The sequence below is a fragment of the Botryllus schlosseri genome, chromosome 10 (assembly GCF_051294905.1).
Source record: "Botryllus schlosseri isolate E-star chromosome 10, Bs_hap1, whole genome shotgun sequence".
Taxonomy (NCBI): domain Eukaryota; kingdom Metazoa; phylum Chordata; class Ascidiacea; order Stolidobranchia; family Styelidae; genus Botryllus; species Botryllus schlosseri.
In genome coordinates this window covers 20,465,533-20,491,158 of record NC_137245.1, presented here as the reverse complement: position 1 = coordinate 20,491,158, position 25,626 = coordinate 20,465,533, and the positions used below count along the sequence as shown (strand labels likewise).

Below are 25,626 nucleotides of genomic sequence, written 5' to 3'. Positions count from 1 at the left end.
GCAGTTGAAACACCAATGTTCAGATAAACTTTCAGACACGAGCATAAATACGGTGTCGAATCAAGTAGCTTTGCATTAAACAACCACTGTAAAACATCAAACGTTGTTGCACTACGATCAAACGTGGTTTCACTGCTCCGCACCAGCCTCTTAACCCTTTTAAAATCTCAAGTTGAACAACTTCATATGATTATAACTTAATTTGTGTTCGTCCTAGAGCAGTGGTTCGCAACTTTTTTTAGACACGCCCCTCTTTAGGATAGTGAAAAATTCCGCGCCCTCGTATCGTCATATTACAGGATCCAACCGGGATGCTAGCAACCCTAACAGATTGTTTGATGGCATGGAAGGTTATGACTGTTGATGAGAGAATTCAAAAATAAGAAACTGCAGGGTCTATATATAGAGAAACACGCGTGAATTGGAGGTAAATCGCGCATAGCGCGAAAAAAATTCATTTGACCGATTCTTCGCGCCCCCTCTTAAGATGCTTTCACGCCCCCCCCAACGGGGGCGCACCCCCCAGGTTGAGAACCCCTGTCCTAGAGGCCTCATATTGGTTTGTACGAAAAGCTAGCAATCTTCTGCTTTATATGATCCCTAATTCGAGGTATAAGGCATGACAATTTTCGCAGCTAACTCCAAAAAGTCCACCTCGTCGTCATAAGTGCTTCTAAAAGCGCTGGTGAATAAATTGTGACTTTCGCTTTGCAGCAGCGCGTGGGAATTCAAAAATGCAAATATATCATTTAAGTGGTGAATGCCGGTAAACCTAGTTTCAGCTTCAAGTTTAAATCTGTCCTATGCTTGAAACATGCATCGTCTAAATTCTTCAACAACACTGAGGCCAGCATCTTCTGTTTGTTCGCCAGACATTCTCCTTTTTCTGCGAACTCTCCGAACAATCGGCCGTGACGGCTATTTCGGAGTGATTCCATCGCCATGTTAACATATTAATTCGTGTTTTCGGAATCAGCACAACACTAGCTTTCGATTGAAACCTGTTTGATTAAATTTTAGCTGACGGGGCGCCAGCCATAGGACTACCAAGCACTCTTCTTTTAGCCGGCTGTCTACACGCCGCGCGAGATAGTGTAATGGTGATGCGTCCGGCTTCTTGATCGGTAGGTTGTGGGCCCGATCCCCGGCCGGGTCAGACCGAAGACTCGAAAACTGGTATCCGCGGTTATCCCGCTAGACGCCCAGCAATCACGGAGGAGAAAAAAACGGGGTGCAGACTAGATGACCTTACTATAAAGTCCTTATCGCATCTCCGTCTTAAAACCATCACGATGATGCAGGCATCTCTCTCACTGTGCAGCCTCATTTTGCCGCCCCCTTGGAGCCTGCCGCCCCTGGCGCAGAGCCAGAACCGCTAGGTGGCTGCTACGCCACTGCTTATAGTTGTTGTAGCTCAAATGTCCGCTGCAAAATTATAACGCGACAGCTTTTAATATGACATAATATATTCGTTCTCTCGCATGGTGTATAAATCTTATGCTTACTCTCTACTAAGTACAACTATAATTTTATTCACATATTTATAAATGTAATTTTTGTTCGTGGCAGGCGTAAATTGATGCAATATTAAATCACATATTCAAGATGTGTGATGTGTGTGGGAAGTCAGTCTGCTAGGTCGGCTCACTCTAATCAAATGATTTCAACCGACAAAAAAGGCCGGAATACCCATATTGATGCTGCGGCTCGCGGAGTCATCGAAAACTAGGAATTTGAACCGCGAGCACATTTGAGTTTGAGACCCCTGTTTTAGCTGCCGTTTCATTACGGTGACTTTCTGAAGAAAATGGCTGCGGCCAAAAATTTCTCCTAACTTTATCTTTGATTTGAGAACACTCCATATTAAAACAGCGTGGCGCCCCTTTAAACATTCAGATTAGTTATTTCCACTTTCGGCGCGTGTTCGACAGACACGTTCGCCACTGTCCAAGTACTCTCGCTTACGGTAAAATGAGATTGGCAATTGGTAAGATGGTGATCACCAGCTTTAGCGTTATATTCTAACATGAACTTTTCGCGACATGTGCCATTGAACACCGATATTTTGAATTCGTCTTCCGCCACGCAGTTGGTCAGCTTTAGCTGGTTTTTAGCCTCTGTTACTGCAAGCTTATGACAGCAAATGTGTTTGCTGGTATTTTTGCAATACGCAATCACCACGGGTCGCTGACCGCTTCCTGATTGTCGATAAAAGCACCGCCAGTTGTGTTGGAAGTGATTGTCCAAACTGACCTTCCGTTTTTGATGTACTTTGTATAGATGTTTACCTCCCAGTATTACGATACAGTTGTAATTGTAATCGTAGTCCGCTGGTATTTTCTTCTTTTGCTGGTCTTCGTGTGATTGATCATTTTTCGTAATCAATCGCTCATCGTTTACCCCCATAGTGTTGCTTGATTTGTACTGTTTCTTTTCGTTATCGCTAATGAACCAAGTTTGGGTTTCGCTGACAAGGAATTTAGTTCGATAATTACCAATATATTGTATACAACGTTGTATAATGCACTTCAATACTTCTCTTACATATCGTATTGAATCAACTTGATTGTCTTCCGTTGATTCGCGCTCATCCAACCAGGTTGTCTTAGACACAAATTTCCCTCTGGCGTGGTGCTTTTCATTGCATTTTTTCCATTCTTTCCCACGTTCTTCCTGCCTTTGGTTCGCCAACCACTGGGTATCCTTTTCCAAATACTGAAACCTCTTGAGGACAGTGTTACCATTGCGATAAGGATAGTGACAGAGCGCGAATTGCGAAAACCCCACTAATATCAGCAAGGGTATGCTCATTCTCCTGGTCTCCGTTGACAATTCTAGTTTTCCTCATCCACTCATCGTGGTGCTATGTATGGGGATCGTGGATCATGCCTGTTAGGCTAAAGTCAATGATTTCCTGTGTTGCTACACCGCCATAAAATCGACCCTTGATAATGCATCCAATCCACATGCATAGTGCCGGTTACCGATCGACAAAAACAGACTTTTCGAAAGCTGTGAGGCGTTACTCAGGCCGACGGATGTTAGTCACGCTGTAAAACAATGATATTCTCCATTGTGTTCTACAAAATTGATGTCTGCTGATTAAAAACGGGCAGATCCTTAACAAACGGAAAATCAAAAGATATAGTCATACACAAAATGACGAATCATTATGATTTACCTTCCCTTGCCTATGATGTTCAGGATCCCTACCGGTTACGAAACACTCTATAAGAGAGAAGCTACTAACAATACCCGGCAACCGGCACCATTAATCACTTTCACTATATTGAGTAGGTTGGGAAATTCGGACGTGGTTCGATTATGTCGTGGTTTGAAAATCCTAGAAGCAAGCATATAGCCTATACTATATAGTATAGTCGGCCGCTATGCAGAGACGATGCTGTGGAGCATATGGAACGTTAAAATATATTTCCCTTCCGGAAGCAATATAGATGAAGGAAAAGGTAGTACATCAGTGAGTTACCCTCTTTATACCAGGTCACACAAAGCAACACGCACCAAAGGCACATATCAATGTTATAAACGTAAGTTTGGATAGGACAAAGCCGCAAGACTGCTGGACACCCCAGCCACGCGAAGCGTGAGAATTTTTCAACGTTCATAAATGAACTGGGTCAATAATATTATTACTTGAGTACATTGCAGGTCTACTGTATACCACCCACGCGGCTCAGTTTGCAAGGACAGGACTATTCGGCACCTGGACATGTCGATATCGAAAGTTTCCGCTGACATGCGTCAATAATTTTGTGTCCTGAGGTTGCATCATCGATGATTTTCTGCGAGCGCAAACTCGGGAAGACTTTCTATCCTAATTGCGAATATAGGTAGACTCTATCGGCTAAATTTTAGGCGTTTTTGATATTCAGGAGGTACCAATATTGAAATCAAGAAATCGAGAGACAATAAAATTTTACTATTCCACTTTATTGCAATGTACCACGATTTACTAAAAAATGTGACTGATCTGCTAATGCGTCGGAATTGGTATTTTTAGTCATCAACATCCCATAGGTGTATCGGCCAGACAAATCAAGTTTTTGGTTGGCCTTGCAAGTTCACAATCCGAACAATTTATTTTCGAAAATTTCCTCGCGGGCCACGGGTTGGCCGCCCCTGGCCTAGGCTATTAATAAACGAAATGCCAATAATGTGGTAACTTTTACTATTCGTCGAAATTACAATGAAATGACGGTTTTGGCCGTCAGAGTCTCCTGTCATATAACTTGGTCTGAGTCATTCGCTATGACTCTAGTACAAGTCGAGTCAATGCACAAATTGACTCAGGTCGAGTCGAGTCATTTTCCGTGTTTTGAGCATATGGCCCGAGTCACGTCGACTCATCAGAAGTTCGTGACTCGAGTCATTACAACCCTGTATGTATATTCAACATGACTGCTTCTCATACTTACATATAAGTGTAAATTTCAATGACACCGCTTTCAGAGTCTTGGAGCTGAGTATACTTTCTGTGAAATTTTGCAGACATAATTCGAGGCTGTTAAATATGCACCGATTCCATATACAAGATTGAGTTTGTTACCATTATCAACTCATTTTCAGTCGTCGTTACGTCGTCCGTTAGGCTGCGGTACCGCACGCTTATTTACCATAACTAAACCATCGTGGTACGTAAGGCGCTGTTCATTCATAACATCGGACGACAACTATCAAAACCCGATGCTTGATCTCATCGAGAAAGTTATGCGTGCTAAAACCTTTCCAAAGGGTTTTGAAACCACATGGTTAAACCAGAGTGGAACGTAACACTCCTGCAAATCTTTTACTAGCAGTTTGAATACGGTGGCCGACTCCAGAATTGCTACCTAAGTGTTGGAGCTGGGCTCAACCTCACCATCTCATCCGTGTAAGCCAGGGGTCGCCAACTCAAAACGGGTCGCGGTCCACTTTTCAAATTTCGTAGAGGCCGCGGGCCGCATGAATTCAATGTCGAGATAAAATAGGGTAAAATAGGACCACACAGTTTAAGAATCACGTATATATAATTTACGTCAGTACAACGCTGTGCCCTCTAACATGGGCGAAAAACTTGATCTTGTGGACAAGCGTCGTATTTGAAGCGTCTCGGTCTTGACAGTGTCTGCGTGATTGCACGTCAAGGCAATATGCCCATGCCATTCCCATTCATATCAGCTAATTCTTCCACCCTTGATTTCTATTACCATCGTCGAAGCCGTATCAGCTACAGTGAAAAATCTATATAGTGAGGAATCGCGATGTTTGGCACAGAAGAATAGATAATTTTGAACAAGAACAACAACAATACTTTTGAACTGAAATCAATTTTAGCATATAAAAATGCTTTACTGAGCGCTCTTCCGCATGCGGCCCGCGAGCCGCGTGTTGGCTACTCCAAGTTGTTTCGACACCTTCCTATCTTTTCATTGTATCACAGTCTTGTGATGTTTTGAAACGATGAAAATATTAATAAACCTGATTGAATAAACCTGAATGATTGATTGATTGATTGATTGGTGACCTCTGGTGTAAGCGGTGCCTAGAAGTGGGCCGTATACTACTAAGTCGACAGCTGCGGAATGAAGGTGAGGAAAATTGGCCTGATGTAAATGACCACTGACCATAGCAGTCAACAAACAGCGTGAATACCACAAACAAACAAACGGTGGCTTTCTGGGAGAAAGGATTCTTGCACAAACAAAACTCACACTTCAATCTTTAGTTTGAGGCCACATCATATTTAGAGCGCAGCGCCCCTTTCAGACCAAAAGATGTTGGAATAAAGACGACGTCGTGCAATATGGCCACCGGAAGACATTGACCATTATCGAACCATCGCAGAATATATACCTCAAGTATGCACGAATTATATAGACTATTTCGTGGCATAACAAAATATTTTAAATCCGATTTGTTCGCCTTGAAATTTTGCTTCGCTCGACTGATTGCATGGCGTATAATGGATCTCAGGCCTGACTTTTTTAACGGTAACATTCTCAGCTTGGTTAATTTATTCCGCAAAAGAGTCATATTTTGGTGAAAAGGTGAGACTTATGTTCCACGTTAGAAGCTTGCCATTACAGAGAATACATGTCAGCAGTAAACAGTCATATGGCCTTTTGGCTAAAACGTTGGGCGTTCTTCTTATCGTTGGTTAATAAAATATACCTATACAAATGAACAAAAAACACATTGAGGTTAAGCTATAACATATCAGTGATATCTTCATTTTCATGGCGATCACTCTTTTTCTAGATTTCGAATTCAAAATTCAGCGTCCAGTCTTTCGTCCTTGCTTTGTACAGCTCATCAAATTCTATATTTTGGTTGATGGTGAAGTGGTTCTTCCAGTCGCCTACTTGTCCCTTTCTCATGAATTTCGACACGCTGAAATCCATCAACCCCGCTTTGTTGAATTCCGAAAAATCCGTGTTTTCGTTGCTGCTCATTCTGCTGAACGAGCAGTGTTCAACAATAGCGTCGATTTCATTTTCGGACACATCCTTCTCCAAGAATTTCGCCATTTTCGCAACTTCGGATTTCATGTCCTTCTGCAAATTCTCGTATGACACGAAGTATACGCTGTCTTTACGTTCTTGAGACACCTGTTTATAGTTAACAGTTACGTTACTGCAGGCCCAGGTCAGCAGTTCTTCGGAAATCACAGATGAATATGTACATGGATTTTTTTCAATAAAATCTCCCATAATGAAATGGTACCAGAACGATAACGGATTTACTATCAGTAGGCCAGTGTTTCTCAAAACTCTCTCCATCGCGTACCACTAATTTGTTTCTGTATACACTGTATACCACCTGATTATTCCCAAATGACTTTTTTATTCGATTTTATTCGATTGCTATGAATCGATACTTTAGCAGTTTAGCTATTTTGGATTATACCAGGGGTGGGCAAACTACGGCCCGCGGGACGCATGTGGCCCGCAACACCGTTCTGTGCGGCCTGCGGGAGTCTAAAGAAACTTATTAAATATATTGATAAAATGTGCACTAAAAATCGAATCAGTGCAGGGACTTGATTAAACTTTTTCTTAGTATATATCACCATGATAATTCTAACGCAGTGGTTATCAAACTGGGGTGTGTGCCCCACTTGGGGGCGTGAAAGCATCTGAAGGGGGCGCGAAGCTGAGCTCAACTAAAAAATTTTCGCGCTCCGCGCGATTTACTTCCAATTTATAGTTATTGCGCTGTATTTAGTATGAATTTCATATTTAAAAATCTCTCATCTACCGTCGTAACCTTTCATGCGATCAAACTATCCATTAGGTTTGCTAGCATCCTGGTTGAGTTTTGCGATAAGACGATAAGGGGGCGCGAAATCTTTCCCCATCAGAAGGGGGGGGGGGGTCCTAAAAAGTTTGATAACCACTGTTTCAAGGTAAATACTTACTATTCTTTTTTTTATGTTTAATTTCTGGCGCGACAGTTAGATCTGAAGGCCCACGCAGTTTGAAAGGTTTCGACTGCTAAACATCACAGCAATCCTAAACGTGATTTACATAATTCGGATCACGAGAGTGATTTCCGATTGGCCACTCCAGTTTTAATTATTTTAGTGATGTGCTAATAAAATAAGATTTGTGCGTGTCTTAGGAAGATTCGTTTATCTACACATAGTAGAAGCGTGTTAGAAGCTAACATGGTTATGATGCTCTCAGCATTCTGTGGCCTGGAACTGAACCAAAAGTGGAATTAGGAAATCTATGAACAGATCGCTGCTCACAGATTTAAATTTCAATCCTGTTCTAAGAATCTGAAAAACCGACTGGCATCTCTATAGTTTTGACAAACTGGTTATTGAGGTCGACCAGCCTATGAAATCTCGCCACTGTTTCTGACGCTGTACGATATCATCAAAGCAATGTTTGGTTTGTTTTAAATAAGCATATACATTATATCCATGTCCTCACTATATAATCAAATACCAATATTGCATTTCGTTTATAATCCCAATTTTATATAGTGCGACCCGCGAATGGATTCAGATGTTGAATGCGGCCCGCTGGCTCAAAAGTTTGCCCACCCTTGGATTATACTTTAGTTTTGAAATGGCTGGTTAAAATTTATCCTCCGAACCGTATTGTTGAAAGCTGTTAGTAGCCTATAGTTGCTTGGTTTTCTGTGTTGTGAATCTCTTGTGACGCAATTATACCAACGTGACATTATTGCAAAATTGAACTTTTGCTTACATCGTGTATTTGCAGAGGTATTATCTGTTGCAAAGTGCATACAATTGTAGACTCAATACCATTAAAAACGGATGTACCATCTGACATACCATACGATGCGTAACGCTTAAAAGCGTTACGCGCCACTGTAGTAGACCTATACATTAGTATTTATTTACCTCCATTTTCCAAGGAAAAGAAGGCGCAAAGACATAAACTCTCAGATAGTAAAATGTATAAACTTATTGTATCAGATTGCCATCAGATATAGAGATGCTGAACAATTAACACTAGTTGACCGTCGCATTTTATTATTTTCAGGACTCCGATAAATATATTGTGAATAATTGCATCGCCCACAGCGTCGGGTGGAAATGTTGTACTTCGGTAATACTAAATTAGTAATCACGAACCATCGATGCTGTGGCGCATCGACGTCAAACTATAAACTTGTGTCGCGAGCCGGATTCAAATCTTTTGATGGCTTGCGGGCAGGGCCAGAGAAATGATGTTAAAATTCAAACATCCAAATCCATATGTAGCTTTCTTTTTCGTCGGAATGTTGTATTGTCAAAACCATACATACTAGCCATGTCCATCATATTAAGAATCATGGGGATCAATTCTAGCAACACCTATATTCGCAAACAGCGTAATTGCTAAAATTACGATGATTGGCCGATTAAATACAAAATCGCCAATACAGTGTATCTATAACGACCAATGCGGCCGCGGGCAGTATGTCTGACGCCCCTGCTGCAGCGTTAGACAATATATCCATGAAATCTTTGCAAACCTTCCAATATTGATGAACATGGTCAAACCAAGATCCGTAAGCAATATCTCCTTTGCAGAATGATGCAAAAAATTCGTCCCATGTTCCAGGGTCTGGTAATCCGCTGGCCATTCGATGAAAATGGTAGAGCGACACGCAATTGTCCTTCGGATTCCGAACCACGCAAATTAATTTGCACACTCCGTTATGCTGAAGCTCGTACGGCAAAAGTTTGAAGGGCAAGTGCGTTTTCATAAACCTAGAATGAAAAATTCATAAATTCCGGTCAAGAAACGTATGCGTTGAAACTTTTATTTACTTCAAGCTTTCAAGCAGCCTGCTTGCTGTAGACATATGACGATGATGTTATTTCATGGTTATGAGGCACAGACAACAGAATTATGACAAAACTGAGACAATATGAAACAGCCAAGTTAAGACTCGAAATAGGCGAAAAATTAAAAATGTCGACCGATTGCAAACAATGGTATAACGTCTGTATTTCGTATTACTACAGATTCTTGATTTATTGAATTACGCTGACAATATATATACATCATAATTCTAATTCCACAAAGCAAGGGAACAGAAACGCGGTATGAACATTTCTCAGGGAATATTTAAAGGGGACTGCGCTTTAAACACATCCACAATCCATGATATTTAGAGCGCAGATACCCTTTCAATATAAGAAGTATAGCGAAACCAATGCAATACCGTATATTACGGTGAGTCTCATTAGAATCTTTGAATTCGAACAGGAGTCTACTTTCGGTGATTTTGCTTAGCTCATCATCGGAGAACATTTTTAACAACTAAGTGCATTCGAGCGAAGCAGTTTGCACTTGTCTCCAACTAGGGTTGCATTTAAAAAAATCAATTTAAAACAAACGTGTTCAGAACAAGGCCCTTGTTTAAAACAGGTTTTTCAATTTTTTAGCCATGACGTCACGAATATTTAATTGTGACGTCAAAGTGGATTGACATTTATATTTAAATATGTAGGGTAAATATGGCTCCTTCGACGAAAGGGGTTTCCAATCACTATCATAAACAGACCAAAAATATCTTTAACCAGGACTACATCGTTATGCAGCATTTTTACGGTCGGCGGTCATTATCATCAGAACACCCATTTCGTACCAATCATCTATATCTACGTGCAAAAACTGTTTAACCGACGACGATTTCGAGGGTTCCAGCCACCCCGCATCGTATACCTCGACTATATTTTGTGCAAATCGTCCATAGGCTCATACTACATGTTTTTTCGGACGTATTTACACAATTATGGGATAATTAGACAACCATTGAAAAAAATTATTATTTTCAAAAAGGCATTTGCTTAAAACATTGTTTAAGACATGTTCTAAGCAAAGTATTTCAAAACACCGTTTGTTTTAAATGCAACTCTATCTGCAGCACACATACTGAGAGTAAAACACGACCTTCTTTCTGCCTGAGACCATTTCTCCAAGGATTGAAATCCTTTTCCCAGTGCCGACACAACCTCGGGCATTTCTAGAAACCCAAATTGATTCGCCAATCTCTTTGATGCGACATCTTTCTTGGCACCAGCGTTGCATATCATGCGAACGATCATTTGCGTCCAAGTAGTACCTAAAATTTAAGTATAGCGTAGGGTGTGGAATGTACCGAAACCAATTTCCATGTTTTGACCTCATTGTTTTGCTAACGTCGTGGTTAAGTTTGGGTCATGAAAGATATGAAGCCCGCTTCAGAAATATGGTCATATAGTATACATATATAGTCAGTAACGAATGTTTTACTTGGTCTACTTTCAATTTAATATACGTGAACAATTTTAGGGGAAATCACTAACTTTTTACGCTTTGGATTTGGAAAAGTAGAAAGTACTTTTATGAGTGAACTTGTCAAAAACTGCATGAAATATCTCCTATATCTATATCATGGTGATAAGGTGACTAAATATACACATACGAAGATCGAGCCCACTGGTAGTGTCAATGGTAATTTTGTGTTTGTCCGCAATATACAATTTGCCATTTTGAAAGTATGGCTCTTCCTTTTAACCGGTCGATTTGTATCCCCTCGAGATAATCCACTTTTTTTTTTAAAATACTTGAGTACACTTCAGACCTTTCATTTTGTATTCCCTCTTGAAGGAATTTCGAAACAACTTGGAATTGTTCTTGGAAACACTAATAGGCTATTTGTAATTGAGTATACATAATTACGGCGGCCATTGTACTTCAGCAGAAACGCTGACTACTTTTACCACCTCTGGGCGTATAAGAACATAGGGTAGTAGGAAAATGCGATATATAATAGGCTGTATGTCTGTGTAAACCTTACGTCTTTGATTGATATTCACGATAAAAATTATAACATCAGTACTTTATTATTTTAAAGAATATGGTTAAGCGTCAACCGCATAGAAATAAATTTTATGAAAGATAAACTCACCTGCTTTCGTATAACTGGCTATGACAACGTCGTCAGGTCTCATTTTAAAATTAAGGACTTCTTCGATTACCGGTTTCCCAGTGTATGACGGGGTCATCATTTCAAATCCGTTGGTAAATTTAACGTTCACGAGAGGCTGTCGCTTTGCAGGTAACAAGTGCCATAAAGTCTTGAAGAAAACTTTTCCCCCTACACCGAAAAAAAGTTGAATCTTTCAAGTTAGTAGATGCTACACCATAATCCGATTTTAGTAAATGTCCCAGTTGTATATGAATGCTTTATCAGGTAAAACAGTAGTTTCCGGTCGGGGAGCACATTGCAACGCTCGATGGTTGCGGAAAGGTATAGAGAATTCTCAATACTGTGACACTCGATTATGGCTGTAACTTGGCGAGTGCTGGATTTAAATTTCCTGACGAAGTCTCAGGGTGGAATCGGATCGTGAGGAGGGAAGACTGCGATAAATTTCTATGCGCGATGCGGGACTAACACAAAAACAACGATAATCCATAAACTCATATCTTGTATCGTATCTTGTACTGCCTCCGGACTTGTACAAACTACCCATTTAGTTAGTTTACGGTCAACTAGTTCTCGTTGCGGATTTTGAAAATTGAGTAGCTCTATTTCTAGTTCTAGTTGCAGATTTTGAAAAGTCAGCAGTTCTAGTTCTAGGTGTAGTTGCACCTTTTAAAGAAAACATTAGTGGCCGAACAACTGGAAAACACGTGTCGTCGTTTGGTGTGAATCGTGATACCGGTGTTTCGTTGTGTGATGTTTTTGCAGCGATAATGAGCTCTGAGTCATCTATAGTCTCGAAACCAGAGCTTTGGAGCCGGAGCCGGAGCAAGGAGCCCGAGCCCCGGAGCCGTGCATTTCCAGCACAGCCAGAGATGAAGCCGGGCTCTACATAAAATTCAGGTGGAGCCGGAGCCGGAGCTGGAGCCGGTTGTCTGAACGGTAGCTCCGGCTCCGATGTATTTCATAAGATGCTTGTGCTTTTACTAATGGTTGAATTCACTTAATTTTACCGTAATCGTTCACAAGATCAAGAATTATTGTCTCGTTGGCACAACATTTTCCAACTATAACCAGTAACCATGTTCATTGCTCCTACATAGGCACCAAAACTGGGTAGGCTGGATTTGCCGCGCTTACCCCGTAATTACTTTATTATGGGTATACCCGCAATTTCGTTTTCATCACAACAACGATGGCCAGTTTTGTGGTTCAAAAAGTAATAAAAACCATGCATGTCACAAAATGAGATTGATGCTCATGTGAGCTGAACAATTTACCTAATTCGTAATGAGACGAATATATGAGCAACGCCAGAGAATAAAAACGTGACCTTGCTGCACATTTCGATTTGGAGGCGCGCATGCCTCACGCCAAGCAACATCGTCTTCATTTTGAATTGGATGAGCACATGCACGACCTTGGTTGATAGTTTTTTAATCGTAGTGAAGCGAGAGCTCCGTTTATTGCGAGCGAAGTTAGTAACTGACGAGTTAACGCATCAACATGCATGCATTGAAAAGGGACGCGGAAACATTCACAAATTGGCAATCAAATAATCACACGATCGACGGGCGCGACTTGTAGAGCCGCTACACCATCCCCCTCCAGCGGCGGGGATCCTCAGGAACCGTAGCGAGATGGAGGATGCCTGTTGCGTTTCGATCTTCTTGCATTTTGAAGATCACGCGGTTGCTCGATCTCACTTGGTTGCCGCGGTGGTCTGCCCCGTCTTGCAGGTTGTGCTACTTCCACTGGTTCGTTTAGATCCATATACGCCGGCTTTAGACGATCGACGGACACCACTTCTGTTCTGCCGCCCATGGATAGCGTAAATGATTTCGTCGATTTCTTCAGAACCTTGTACGGTCCGTCGTAAGGTTTGGTCAACGGTGGTCGGTGTGCATCCTTTCGAATGAACACGTATGTGCATTCTTTCAAACTTCCGGGGACTGCGGTTTTTGACGTGCCGTGTCGTGACATAGGACGTGGAAGGAGATTGCGAATCTTTTCCTGTACCGTTGGCAAATCCCGATGTGCGCTTTCTCCTGAAAAAGAAACAAAATCGCCGGGAACCGTCAATGGAGCACCGTACACAAGTTCGGCCGAAGATGCGTCCAAATCCTCTTTGGGTGTTGTGCGGATGCCTAAAAGAACCCATGGTAGCTCATCCAGCCAGTTTGGACCAGTGAGTCTTGCCATAAGAGAACTTTTCAAATGTCTATGGAAGCGTTCCACGAGGCCATTGGCTTGCGGGTGGAAACTAGTCGTTCTGTGTAGGATCACGCCTAGTAGCTGATTGAGTTGGGCCCATAAATGCGAAGTAAATTGCGGTCCTCGGTCGGAGGAAATGTGTGCTGGAATACCGAATCGTGCCACCCAGTTGGCGATGAATGCCCTAGCGCACGTTAATGTCGTCGAGTCCTCCATTGGTATCGCCTCCGGCCAGCGAGTGAAACGATCTACTACTGTCAGAAGGTACGTTTTACCTTGTGACATTGGCAATGGTCCCACGATGTCAATGTTTACCGACTGAAAACGAGAAGTTGTGGGTGGATAATTCGCTAGCGGTGCCCGGATGTGTGTGTGTACTTTAGCGCGTTGACACGGAACACATTGTTTTGCCCATAATCCGACCTCTTTCTTCAACCCATGCCATACAAATTTTGATGCCACCAGTTTTCGTGTTGTTCTGATCGAAGGATGCGAGAGTCCGTGTACAACTTCAAAGACTTTCCTTCGCCAAGAGCGAGGGAGTACTGGACGTGGCGTACCTCTAGAAGTGTCGCAAAGTAAGGTAAGGCCGGCCGTTCCAAGCGGAACGTTTTCGATGCGTAGATTTGATATTGCCGTACGATATGCTTGTACCTCCGGGTCAAGCTGGGCTTTCGCCATTGCCACATAATCTAAGTCGAGTAAGGGGTTCTGTACATTAGAAATTGCAATTCGCGAAAGAGCGTCAGCTACGCGATTGTTTTTCCCATCAATGTGCTGAATATCTGTGGTATACTCAGAGATTGCCGACAGGTGACGTTGCTGACGCGCCGACCAAGGCTCTGATATCTTCGCAAATGCGAACGTCAGTGGCTTGTGGTCAGTAAAGGCTGTAAAGTTGCGGCCTTCAAGAAAATACCGGAAGTGTCGAATGGCAAGGTGCAGAGCCAACAATTCCCGATCAAAAGCACTGTACTTGAGCTCCGGTGGTCGGAGGTGTTTACTGAAGAACGCTAATGGCCTCCAGCGTTGGTCTATGAATTGCTCCAAAACTGCCCCAACTGCGTATTGCGAGGCATCGACCGTCAAAGCGGTCTTTGCATCTGGTAAAGGATGATGGAGAAGTGTGGAGCTGGCTAGAGCTTCTTTTGCTTTTGCCATTGCAGTGTCCATCTCAGTTGTCCAAAGTAGCGTTTTTGGATTTCCAGAAAGAGCACCATAGAGAGGCATCATGATTTTCGCTGCCTCGGGTATGAACCGATGATAAAAATTGATCATCCCCGTAAATTCCTGAAGGCCTTTCACTGTTGTGGGCCGGGGGAATTTCAAAATTGCGTCTACCTTTCCGGGTAGTGGTTTAGCACCGTGATTATCGACCCGGTGGCCAAGGAAATCTATGGCGGGTTTTCCGAACTGGCATTTATCGATGTTTATGACAAGTCCGTGCTTGGATAGCCTTCCAAAAAGTTCAAGAAGATGTCGTTTGTGTTGTGAGAGTGATTCGCTCGCTACCAAGATGTCGTCGAGGTAAACAAAGACAAAATCAAGTGACTGGCAAACCATGTCCATCATTCGCTGAAATGTCTGCGCTGCGTTTTTAAGCCCGAATGGCATGCGTAGGAATTCGAACAATCCGAATGGTGTGGTGATGGCCGTTTTCGGAATGTCATCCGGTGCCAGGGGAACCTGATGGTAGCCTCGTACCAAGTCGATTTTAGAAAAGACATTTGATCCCGCGAGACGCGCGGTGAAGTCTTGAAGATGTAAGAAGTAAAATATAAGAAGTAAAGAAGTAAAATATAAGAAGTAAAATATACCGAATAATTTAAGCGAGCCCATTAAACGCTCGCGCGATAAATTGTATTGTAGTTATCGACCCACAAAACCCAACCAATCCACCTACCACCTATCCCCCCCCCAAACCTCCCATCCCATCCCTCTTTACCTCAACCCTAAACACCCCCCCCCCCACCCCTACCCAATCCACCCCTAACCCTACCATATTCCTACCCCACCCCTCACCACGCCACCAAATTTATATGAAAAACACACGCAAACGAGCGCCAAGTACTGGCGGCTCCTACTACGACCGCAACAACGAATCGACATCGACTGATGCGATGAGATGAGCCGAGCGACTACGAGCGCCAACCTACGACGGCGTCTACCACGACAGCGAATAAGAATCCGACTTCGGCAACGGCTGAGACGAGATAAACCGATGATGGGGAAAGATTTTCTTTATGAAATTTTTGATATTTTATGTACATACTTGAATAAACATCACTAAAACGGGTAACGGTCTGGTTGCGTGGCGGTATTAAGACGCCTGTAATCTCCACAAGGCCGCCAACCTCCGGAACCCTTGGGCACCATGTGCAAAGGCGAAGACCATTGGCTCGAAGAACGGCGGATGATTCCCAACTCCAGCATTTTATTGAACTCAGTTTGTGCGATGGCGAGTTTATCAGGTGCCAATCGTCTTGCACGAGAATGAATAGGCTGTCCGGTAGTTGAGATGAGATGCTCCACCTTGTGCTTGGGTTGTACATGCGTAAAATGCGGGGTAATAATCTCGGGAAATTCGGCTAAGATTTGCGCGTAGCAAGACCTTCCCGTGCTGACAGAATTAAGCCCAAGCGAAACGTGTTCACTAATACCGAGAGGAACGCTGGTTAGGGAATGCAAATGAATAAGGCGATGGTGTTTGACATCAACCAGCAAATCTTGCGCCCTAAGGAAATCTGCTCCCAGCAACGGCTGGGACACGTCAGCCAAGGTAAATTCCCAACCATATTTGCCTGACGGGAAAACCAAAGAAAGACGCTTGGTTCCGTAAGTACGTATGATGCTTCCGTTCGCGGCCGCAAGCAGCGGACCAGAGGTTTTGTGTCTCCGTTCGAGCCTGGTGGGTGGGAATACGCTCACTTCCGCCCCGGTATCGACAAGAAAAAGGAAGTTGGACCTCAGGTCTTGCAGGTAAAATAATTTATTGCCGGTTGCCCCGTTTACTGCGGACAACCGGCTTTGTCGTTTTCCTGATGCCAAGCACAGGGAGGGCAACATTGTCGTGCCTTCTTGCCAAATCGTCGATGGTAGAAGCAGAAGTTTGAAACCGTTTCCATCGTATTAGGACTGGTCGGTTTGTTCTTACTCAATTTACTAATTCTGTAATCGCTGGATCTCGATAGCCACATTTGATCAGCCCGCTGAGCCAAATCTCGGGGGTTATCTAGATCCTCTTTTGCCAGCACTATCCGTATGTTTTCCGGCATTTGCTGTAAGAATAAGTATTTGAAAAGGAAGCAGGGGTGATGATCTCCTAGCAGTGCGAGCATTTCGTCCATCATCTCTGTCGGTTTTCTGTCGCCAAGAGGTGACATATTTAACAGACGTGCGGCCCGCTCTGGCGGAGACATGGCGAAGGACTGTAATAACCTGCTTTTGATTGTGTTGTACTTCTCTGCCTGCGGAGGATTGTCCAATAGTTCTATCAGACGTTTTGCTGTGGTCTGATCTAAAGCTGAAACTACGTAATAGAATTTGGTTTCATCCGCAGTAACTCCTTTCAAGGCGAACTGTGCTTCCGCCTGTCGAAACCAAACTCGTGGTTCCTCCGCCCAAAAGGTTGGGAGCTTAACAGCTACCGCATTCTGATTGCCTGCTTGCTGATCCATGCTCGTAGTGCAGGAATACGTTCCTGCCTGTCGGGGTCACCAATGAAGCGAGAGCTCCGTTTATTGCGAGCGAAGTTAGTAACTGACGAGTTAACGCATCAACATGCATGCATTGAAAAGGGACGCGGAAACATTCACAAATTGGCAATCAAATAATCACACGATCGACGGGCGCGTCTTGTAGAGCCGCTACAGTAGCGCCAAATTAGACAATGTAATATAGTTTGTGCCTGCGAATTGAAATTAATTCCAGCAGATGATCACTCCAGTAACGATTTGCGGACGTAAAAGGGAATTGCATCGAAGCAGCCCAGATCTTTATTATAGTATGCATACAATTGTCGCAATGCGTGCCAGTCAATGCGATGTCCGAACCCTTCCCTGGTGTTGAATATAAGAGGGCACTTGGCAGGAAGCGAGTGGCGCAGTTGGTTAAGCACCAGCGTCACGATATCCCTTCCAGTATGGACCTACTTCTATGTGTCGGAGTTTTTTTCTGGGCTCCTCATCGCTGACCTCGCTGCATATGCGGGGTCGTACGAAAAGCCCAGAAGAATCAAGTGAACTCGAGCTTGCAAAATCGACTGCAACAGACTCTGACGAGGACGCGTGGAGAGTGGAAGATATGAATGAATTCGTGACTGCAAAGTCGTCCGCAAAGCGTACCGAAAGCAAAGACATTACATTACAATATCAATGATCGGTTGCAAATGACTGTATCGGCGATAAGCGCCAAAATTGTTCACTAAAAACAAAACAAACAATAAGAGGGCAATTAGTAATTGGATGCGCGCTTTTCAATTTGTAATCATCAATTTTGTGTATTCATTACACTGATCAACAAAATGAGAAGAAAATTTTTTGGCAGAACATCTAGGAGCCGTTTCTGTGGTTTTCAAGGTTGCTGATTACGAATATCACATTCGTGAAGATATTTATACCCCCCAAAAAGCTTAAAATCACTGTATTTACCCTTGAATATTTCACTTGGAGGAAGTAAATCTTCGATTTTTCTACTTTTCTACTTCGCATAAATAGATAATTGACTATGGTGAACACTAGGGCGGTTCAAAAATAACATTTTTTCCTTAATCTTGCGGGCTACGTGATTAAATCGTTAGGTTGCCTTAAAAAACGACGCACACCAAATTTGAATTCATTCCAACCAATATTCGCGGTTTACGTAGAGTTTGAAAATTTTGAATTTGCCCAGAAACGCAAAAAAAATTTTTTTTCAAATTTTTCTGCCAACCCCATGAAAATGTTGGGCTGTCTTCAAAGACTATGCAAAACAAATTTTACTCAATTCCAAGCCGTAGAAGTGGAGTTATATCAGTTTTTCTTTGATAATTCCGGGATTATCCTTGATCGGTGGATAATCCAATAATTTTCATCGAAAAACTGGAATAACTCCGCTTCTACGGCTTGGAATTGAGTAAAATTTGTTTTGCATAGTCTTTGAAGACAGCCCAACAATTTCATGGGGTTGGCAGAAAAATTTGAAAAAAATTTTTTTTTGCGTTTTTGGGCAAATTCAAAATTTTCAAACTCTACGTAAACCGCGAATATTGGTTGGAATGAATTCAAATTTGGTATGCGTCGTTTTTTAAGGCAACCTAACGATTTAATCACGTAGCCCGCAAGATTAAGGAAAAAAGGTTATTTTTGAACCGCCCTAGTGAACACTCATGACGTTCTCAGTTATTTCATCAATATTAACATGACCTGATGCGAGAATTTTGTTTGTAAAGCAGTTTATCAAGCCTGAAAATTGTACTTTTGCACAATGGAAATATATTTTCTCCTGTACCAATTAGTCATTCTACCAAGATGAATGAGGAGTATGAAGCTATCAAGTTTGTCTCTGGAAAGCTTAACTAAAATACTCTCATGCGTCTCATCTCTTTTCACTTGTAAATGGATAATTTTCCGTAAAGTCAAAAAAGAGGGTATACCTAGTACCCATATCAAACGAGAAGCTTAAATCAGGAATCTTTGATGAATCTCCGATTCGAATACGGACTAAGGATTACAATTTCATATTAAGAAAGGTGCTCATTGCATGGAATCCCTACTAGGATGTAGTAAATAAAACTTTTTGAAGATCACAAAGCACTTAACTACAGACAGTTGGTCCGAGAATTGGTATCTGCATATGGAAACCTTGGAGAAAACATGAGCATTAAATCTCACTTCATGTTCAGTCATCTTGATATATTTTCTGATAATATTGTTGATTAGAGGGAATAGAAAGGGGAAAGGTTCCACCAATACATCAAAACAACAAAAGAAAGATATCAGTGCAGATGCGACGAACATGGCAGACTATTGCTGTTACCTTTCGAAAAACTGCACTACATTGCTTACAACGGAATATAGTACAAGAACCAATTTTGCTTCAAGATAAGTTATTAATATTATATTCCAACTGATTATTTTGAATTTAAAATAGGTGGCTCACATAAAACGGATTCAATTAATGCAATGTTATTTGAGTATTTAGGTAAATACTTATATACATGATTGAAGTTTATTTATGTACATGATATCCGTGAAAGTCTCCAATTATGATAAATCTAAAACCCCGAAATATAATTCTGTTGATATATTTTGATTTAAAACAGTCTTCAGCGTGTCAAAATAACAACTAGATTGAATTTCTGAACTTTATAGTACGACTGAGCCGATTTTTTTATCTAGCCCATACAGCGAAAATATGAGATTTTAGTCAAAATAGCCCCATGGATTATCTACAAAAATGGAGCAAATCTGACAAAACTAGGGTCATATTCGGAATCAGTGCCCTTCAGAACCCCCAAAACCATTTTTACTTTTTCTGCCTAAAAATATGTGTTGACCAGTGTTATTGTCGGCTTGGTATACACTCATATTCTTGAATTGTCGCGCAATGTCACTTGCGAGCTTGCAGTTTAATTGGCTACTGACTTGTACAGTGTACATCACTGCATTAAGTTCTCGAATATTGATGTAACACCAGATTCTCGATGGCGCTAATTCTGAGTTTATTCGATTCGTTTGAAGGGGAACCTATATTCCACTAAACTTGATCGACGACGGACGGACTGGTAACGAGCGCACCAATATCGAATTTCAAACCATTGCGTGTATTTGGTAAAAAGTGGGTTTCTGCTGATAAAATCGCGACATGCGCTCATTTCTGCAGTTACAGTTGTACAAATGGCACCATTTCAAGATTAAATTGGACATGTGTGGCTTGATAGAAACGAGCGCAGTACCGGTAATAAAACGTAACGTCACTGTTTTAACACTGTACAATGTGTACTGTACGTGCATGGAATGGCATGGAATAAAGTGCGTTCTAGTGCCGATATGACGTCATCGACAGAGGACACGAAGTAATTGTCACGCCACAGGACTTTGCATACCCCCACAGAATGTCGGTTCCTTGCGACGGCTATAACCGAACCATAGTTGCCGGAGCCGGAGCTGGAGCCGGAGCTGGAGCCGGAGCTGGAGCCGGAGCTGGAGCCGGAGCAGTGCTTATCAATGAGCTCCGGAGCTAGTTTATGATAAAAGAGAGCTCCGGAGCTGGAGCTGGAGCAGTTTAATATTTACGACTGCTCCAAAGCCCTGTTCGAAACCCCGTCTTTTTGAAATGTCGAATCTATGTCTGATACTTGCGATAAAATAAAAATTAATGTGCTGCATCGGAGAATTAAATCTAGTTCAGTATGATTCTTAGCCTTTAATGACCTGCGCACGTCTGCACCCTGCGCACGTCTGCATGCTTTTGGGGAACCCCTAATTTTCACTGTGTCACAAAAACCAAAATCTACCGCATTACGCATTTACCTCCACATTTAACACATTACTATGCATTACTTGTGCGTCTGGGAACGCCGGTAATAAGAGCCATTGATATAGTTAGCTGTGATTTAGTTAGTTGTGGATTTTCAAATGTTGTTAGTCCTAGTTCTAGTTCTAGTTGCGAATTTTGTGATTAGTGAGTATAGTTCTAGTTCTATATTAGCGGATTTTGAAAAGTGAGTAGTTCTAGTTCTAGTTCTAGTTGCACATTTTGAAAATCCAGCATTTTGTACAAGTCTGACTGCCTCGGGTTGTTGTTTATGGTATTCATGGTGTTCGTAGACTACAATGGTCATTGACACCAGGCCAATATTCCTTTATTTTTTATTTATTCCGACACTCCCGACTTGTGTAGCACGGCCTACTTCTAGGCTTTTGCAAGACACCAGCGTACGAGGATGAGATGGCGAGGAGGAGCCTAGACAAATTATCCAAAACTTAAGTAGGAATGATTGCGTCGGGTAAATTGTCGGAACTTTTCAACTAGGAACTGAAATCTGTACTTCTGCCGAAGCCCAAACCTGTTGCCATTGATGTAGTCACAAACGAAACCCCAATAGATATGGCAATAGATCTACGGTAAGACCGAAGAAAACGTGTCAAGATCAATCAGATGAACGCACCCGGTGTCGGTAAAAGCACCAATATAGGATATTGAGGTACGAAATTATTTAGAAAATGCATAAAACACATCTTATACACTAAATTGCTCTGGAAAAACTGGGAAATGGCCAGCAAGCCTGCTGATCGACGGGACTTACGGGATCAGTGTAGGGTTGCATTTAAAACAAACGGTGTTTTAAAACACTTTATTCTAAACAAAGGCCTTTAAAAAAATGTGTTTTTATAAGTTGTAAAATTATGCCGTGATTGTGTAAATACTTTGCAGAAAAACATGTTGTGCGGACAATTACCACCCGATATAGCCGACGTTGCATGGTTGGATGGAACCCTCAAAATAGTCCGTTTAACAGCAATGGTACAGATATTTCGTCAAAGGAGCCATTTACTCTATATTTGCAATTGTCAATGTCAATCCACTATGATGCCACAATTGAATAAACGTGACGTGACGGCTTGAAAAAAAATACAACATGTTTTAAACGTGAGCGTTATTGTTTTAAACAAGTTTGTTTTAAATTGATGTTTGTTTTAAATGCAACCCTAGATTTGCGTATGGATTTATTGTGAATGACAATATGCCTATAGGAGGGATAAACGGAATGGTATATTACAGTCCGGAAGCACTAATTAAGGTACTCACCATACGTAAACCGATCAATTTCTCTCAAAGATAACCACCAAAAGGTGGCGATGACGGTGCACGCGATCGAAATTAATAAAGCCAAACACATCTCCATTGGTTTCGAAGGATACTACCTAACTGACTTTTTAGCAAAGTAAATGGAAGATAAGTCCATACTGGTTTATAACGGCAGCGAATCGGAGCCACAACAATGTAATCTCCACATGGCGCATATCAGCTTTCAATTTAATGCTCATACGTAGATGACGTGTGGATACGCCTGGTTAATCCTATAGCCAACAAATCCGTGTATTGTGTTCGAGGCAGAACAAAGGCGTATCATCTGTTTCCGAGTAGTTGACAGGTTGCGCACAGAATTTGCAAAAGCATATATTTGGATTATTTAGTGTTGGGCGATAACATGATCTGATCAATTATACTTCATTTCTTTCCAAATTATACAGAAAATACCCCTTATTGCTGGATCAAAATTTTCCTCAATACCTATATAAATCATATATTTCAGTAAATTTTCATCTCATTTCTCACTCATGATTTCAATGCGATTCGAATCGCGATGCTGCGTAACTCAACTTATGTTTATTATATAACAGTGCATAGTAAATAACATTTATGATAAAAACTGCATCCGTTACCAATGTTATAGTCAACTGAAGTCTGTTGTACAAACTGTCAAGTCCTGTACCTCGAATGGCTTGTTTGAACTGTTGATCTGCGATTCATGAATATCCCAAATAGCCTAGCCGCGAACCGGGGCCTACGAACACTTAAAATCAGTGATTTCCAAACAGTCTGCCGCGGCACATTAGTGTGCCTGCCGCCACAGATGCTCAGGTGTGCCGCGAACACTTTTGGAGTTTTCGAAAAGAACTGAATAATATTTTGAAAAAAAAACTGAAGACTAGTATACGCGACTTACAGGCGATTTAACTTCTTCAACAGCTGATAAATAAGCACAAGAGACAATGAAATCAGTTGTGGCGTCCTAATAAATCAAGCAATCTTTCCGCAGAAGAGCAGCTAATTGATTTGCGAAAATTTAATGTTGTGTCCTGCTACATGTGTCCTCACTCCTCACGACACAAGTAGGTCTACCCTTCAACTTCCTGTTCTGAGAAAATGCTGCATGCAATTTCCTTTAAGACTATCCATCAGCAAGTATCGATCGGGCCTATCGGGCCTATCGGGTAACTTTCATACGTCTTCTGTTACACGGATAGTAATATTTTACCCCGGCAGCAAATCGCCATGCATAATACTTTTGTACCTTTAACAGCACGACCCCTAATCAATTAAAATTAGACATATTTCATCAGATAGAACTCGCAACGATTGCCAAACGACAGCTATGATCACAATGCTGCGGTAGCCTATACGTAAAAGCTCGGTTGATTTATGCTTCACTACCTATGCACTGAAGAAATTGACGTTGTCAACGGTCCGATGGTTTTGTACGGTATTAAATCGCGGAATGTGTACTGTACGTACAGTTTCGCATACCTGCTATTGCTCGATTTTTCCACTATAGCTCCAAAAAATCAGTGAGTTGTTATTTAGAGCCATGATAAATCGCTTAGCAGCAAGTACGTGTTAGCCGTTATGGCATTTCGATTTTCCAGTATCGCGGGGGTGCAGGTAGACATACATACAACTTTACGTTCTATTTCGCACAATTAAAGAATGCCCATCGTAAACTAGGGGATCAGATTCCCGTAATTCGGGAGGAATATAATTATCTTAGTGGGATTACACAAAATTCATATTAAGAAGCAGCAGGGACTACTTGTTACAGCTTGTTACGTGTCTCTTTATCGGCTTGTATGCGTTTGCAATGAAATTATTCTGATCACTTTAGCGGTGTGCGGATCTACCACTAGCATTTGAAAATATTAATTAACGTTACAAATACAGGTGGTTCCGACAAAGGTTGAAACTAATGTGTATAGTCACTGAGCTTCACACCTTAGTTCTGATGTCATCAACTACCTATTAGATCTTATCACTCAGGTAAGCTTTTGTTGCAGTTAAATCCGTGGAAAGTTGCATTTATTTTTCACAAAAGTTTCACTAAAAAGTTGCATTTATGAGCAAGTTCCTTGAAATTATTAGGGTATGAGATACTCGAATCGATCCGTGTCAAAGGTACTGTAGCAAAACTCAGTGTTAGCGACTTCAACAAAATGAACAGCCTGAAAAAAGCAACTCAGTGAAAATATAGTTTTCGCCGGTCTATTCTGAATTTACTTCAGATCAGAAAGGACGAAAAAATTTAAACGACAGTGAAATGATCAGGCGATCTATTTACATTAGTGCCAAATATTTCCAGTAAAACGTTGGTTGCATGAAAAAATGTAAAAAAGTTGCAATATAAGTTCCTCCAAACAGCTTAAAACCCCATACTACATAACTTACGAGTAGAGCGATTTTGTTACCTAATAATTGGAAGATTGTGACCTAAAAATCAAATTTTGGACATTTTTTACTTTAATAAACTTAATTTTGACCAAATTTTGACCTAACATATGCAAGTTAAGTGTTTTCCCACATAATGTTAGAATTGCACTACTTATATTCATTTCTGGTTGGAACTGTCTCTCCTTACGAAGTAGTTTGGCATGAAAAAACTTTTTTGACTCGTAAACTGACAAATTTTTACATGAAAAAACTTTATTTTAACGAAATATGGCCCTATGAAGAACTCCAGTAGTTACATCACGTATTACGCTAGAGACAATTGAAATCTGTTGTACTACAACGAAAGATATTTTGCTACATTCTCGGTAGAAAGTGTCTGTCCTTACTAAGTAGCTTGCCAAAAATGGAGAAAGAACGTTCAACAGCCGCAGTCGTTGGCTGACAACACTGAAGTTGTGCGTACACTGCTGGTGACACACCTTTTTGCTTCATTCTGACAATGGGGTCTACATCACAATTTTTCATCATGCGCTTCTTGATATACGAACCATGCAATGCACACGCAGTCTTCATTCAGTTACGATATTGCAATACGTCGAGCATAACACCATGTCAACCTATTTGTTTCATTTGAATGTTTATGATTCACCATGAATAGTATATTCATATTGAAATGAACCCGAATATTTTCCGCTGACACTCGACAGGGGTAATCGTCAGCAACTAGTAGATAACTCAAAATGAGCAGACAGTAGGCCGTCTACAACA

The 25,626-nt window shown here is 41.6% G+C and overlaps 3 protein-coding genes and 1 long non-coding RNA gene across 4 annotated transcripts in view; 1 reads left to right on the top strand and 3 right to left on the bottom strand.

Annotated features, from left to right (window-relative positions):
* The window catches only part of LOC145448180 (uncharacterized), a 453,937-nt gene that overhangs the window by 219,446 nt on the left and 208,865 nt on the right, over window positions 1–25,626 (top strand). The window lies entirely within an intron of this gene.
* LOC145448166 (chromaffin granule amine transporter-like) overlaps window positions 1–25,626 on the bottom strand; it is an 81,098-nt gene that overhangs the window by 16,498 nt on the left and 38,974 nt on the right. The window lies entirely within an intron of this gene.
* LOC145448171 (sulfotransferase 1C4-like) lies at window positions 5,997–23,775 on the bottom strand. The gene is made up of 5 exons (XM_080326514.1): window positions 22,441–23,775; window positions 11,419–11,607; window positions 10,419–10,590; window positions 8,992–9,229; window positions 5,997–6,608 (listed from the first exon to the last, which is right to left on the bottom strand). The coding sequence occupies exons 1-5, from the start codon at window positions 22,535–22,537 to the stop codon at window positions 6,255–6,257; spliced, it is 1,050 nt and encodes a 349-aa protein (XP_080182640.1). The 5' UTR covers window positions 22,538–23,775; the 3' UTR covers window positions 5,997–6,254.
* Window positions 16,055–22,434, bottom strand: LOC145448177 (uncharacterized). Its single transcript, XM_080326519.1, has one exon. The coding sequence runs from the start codon at window positions 17,325–17,327 to the stop codon at window positions 16,659–16,661; it is 669 nt and encodes a 222-aa protein (XP_080182645.1). The 5' UTR covers window positions 17,328–22,434; the 3' UTR covers window positions 16,055–16,658.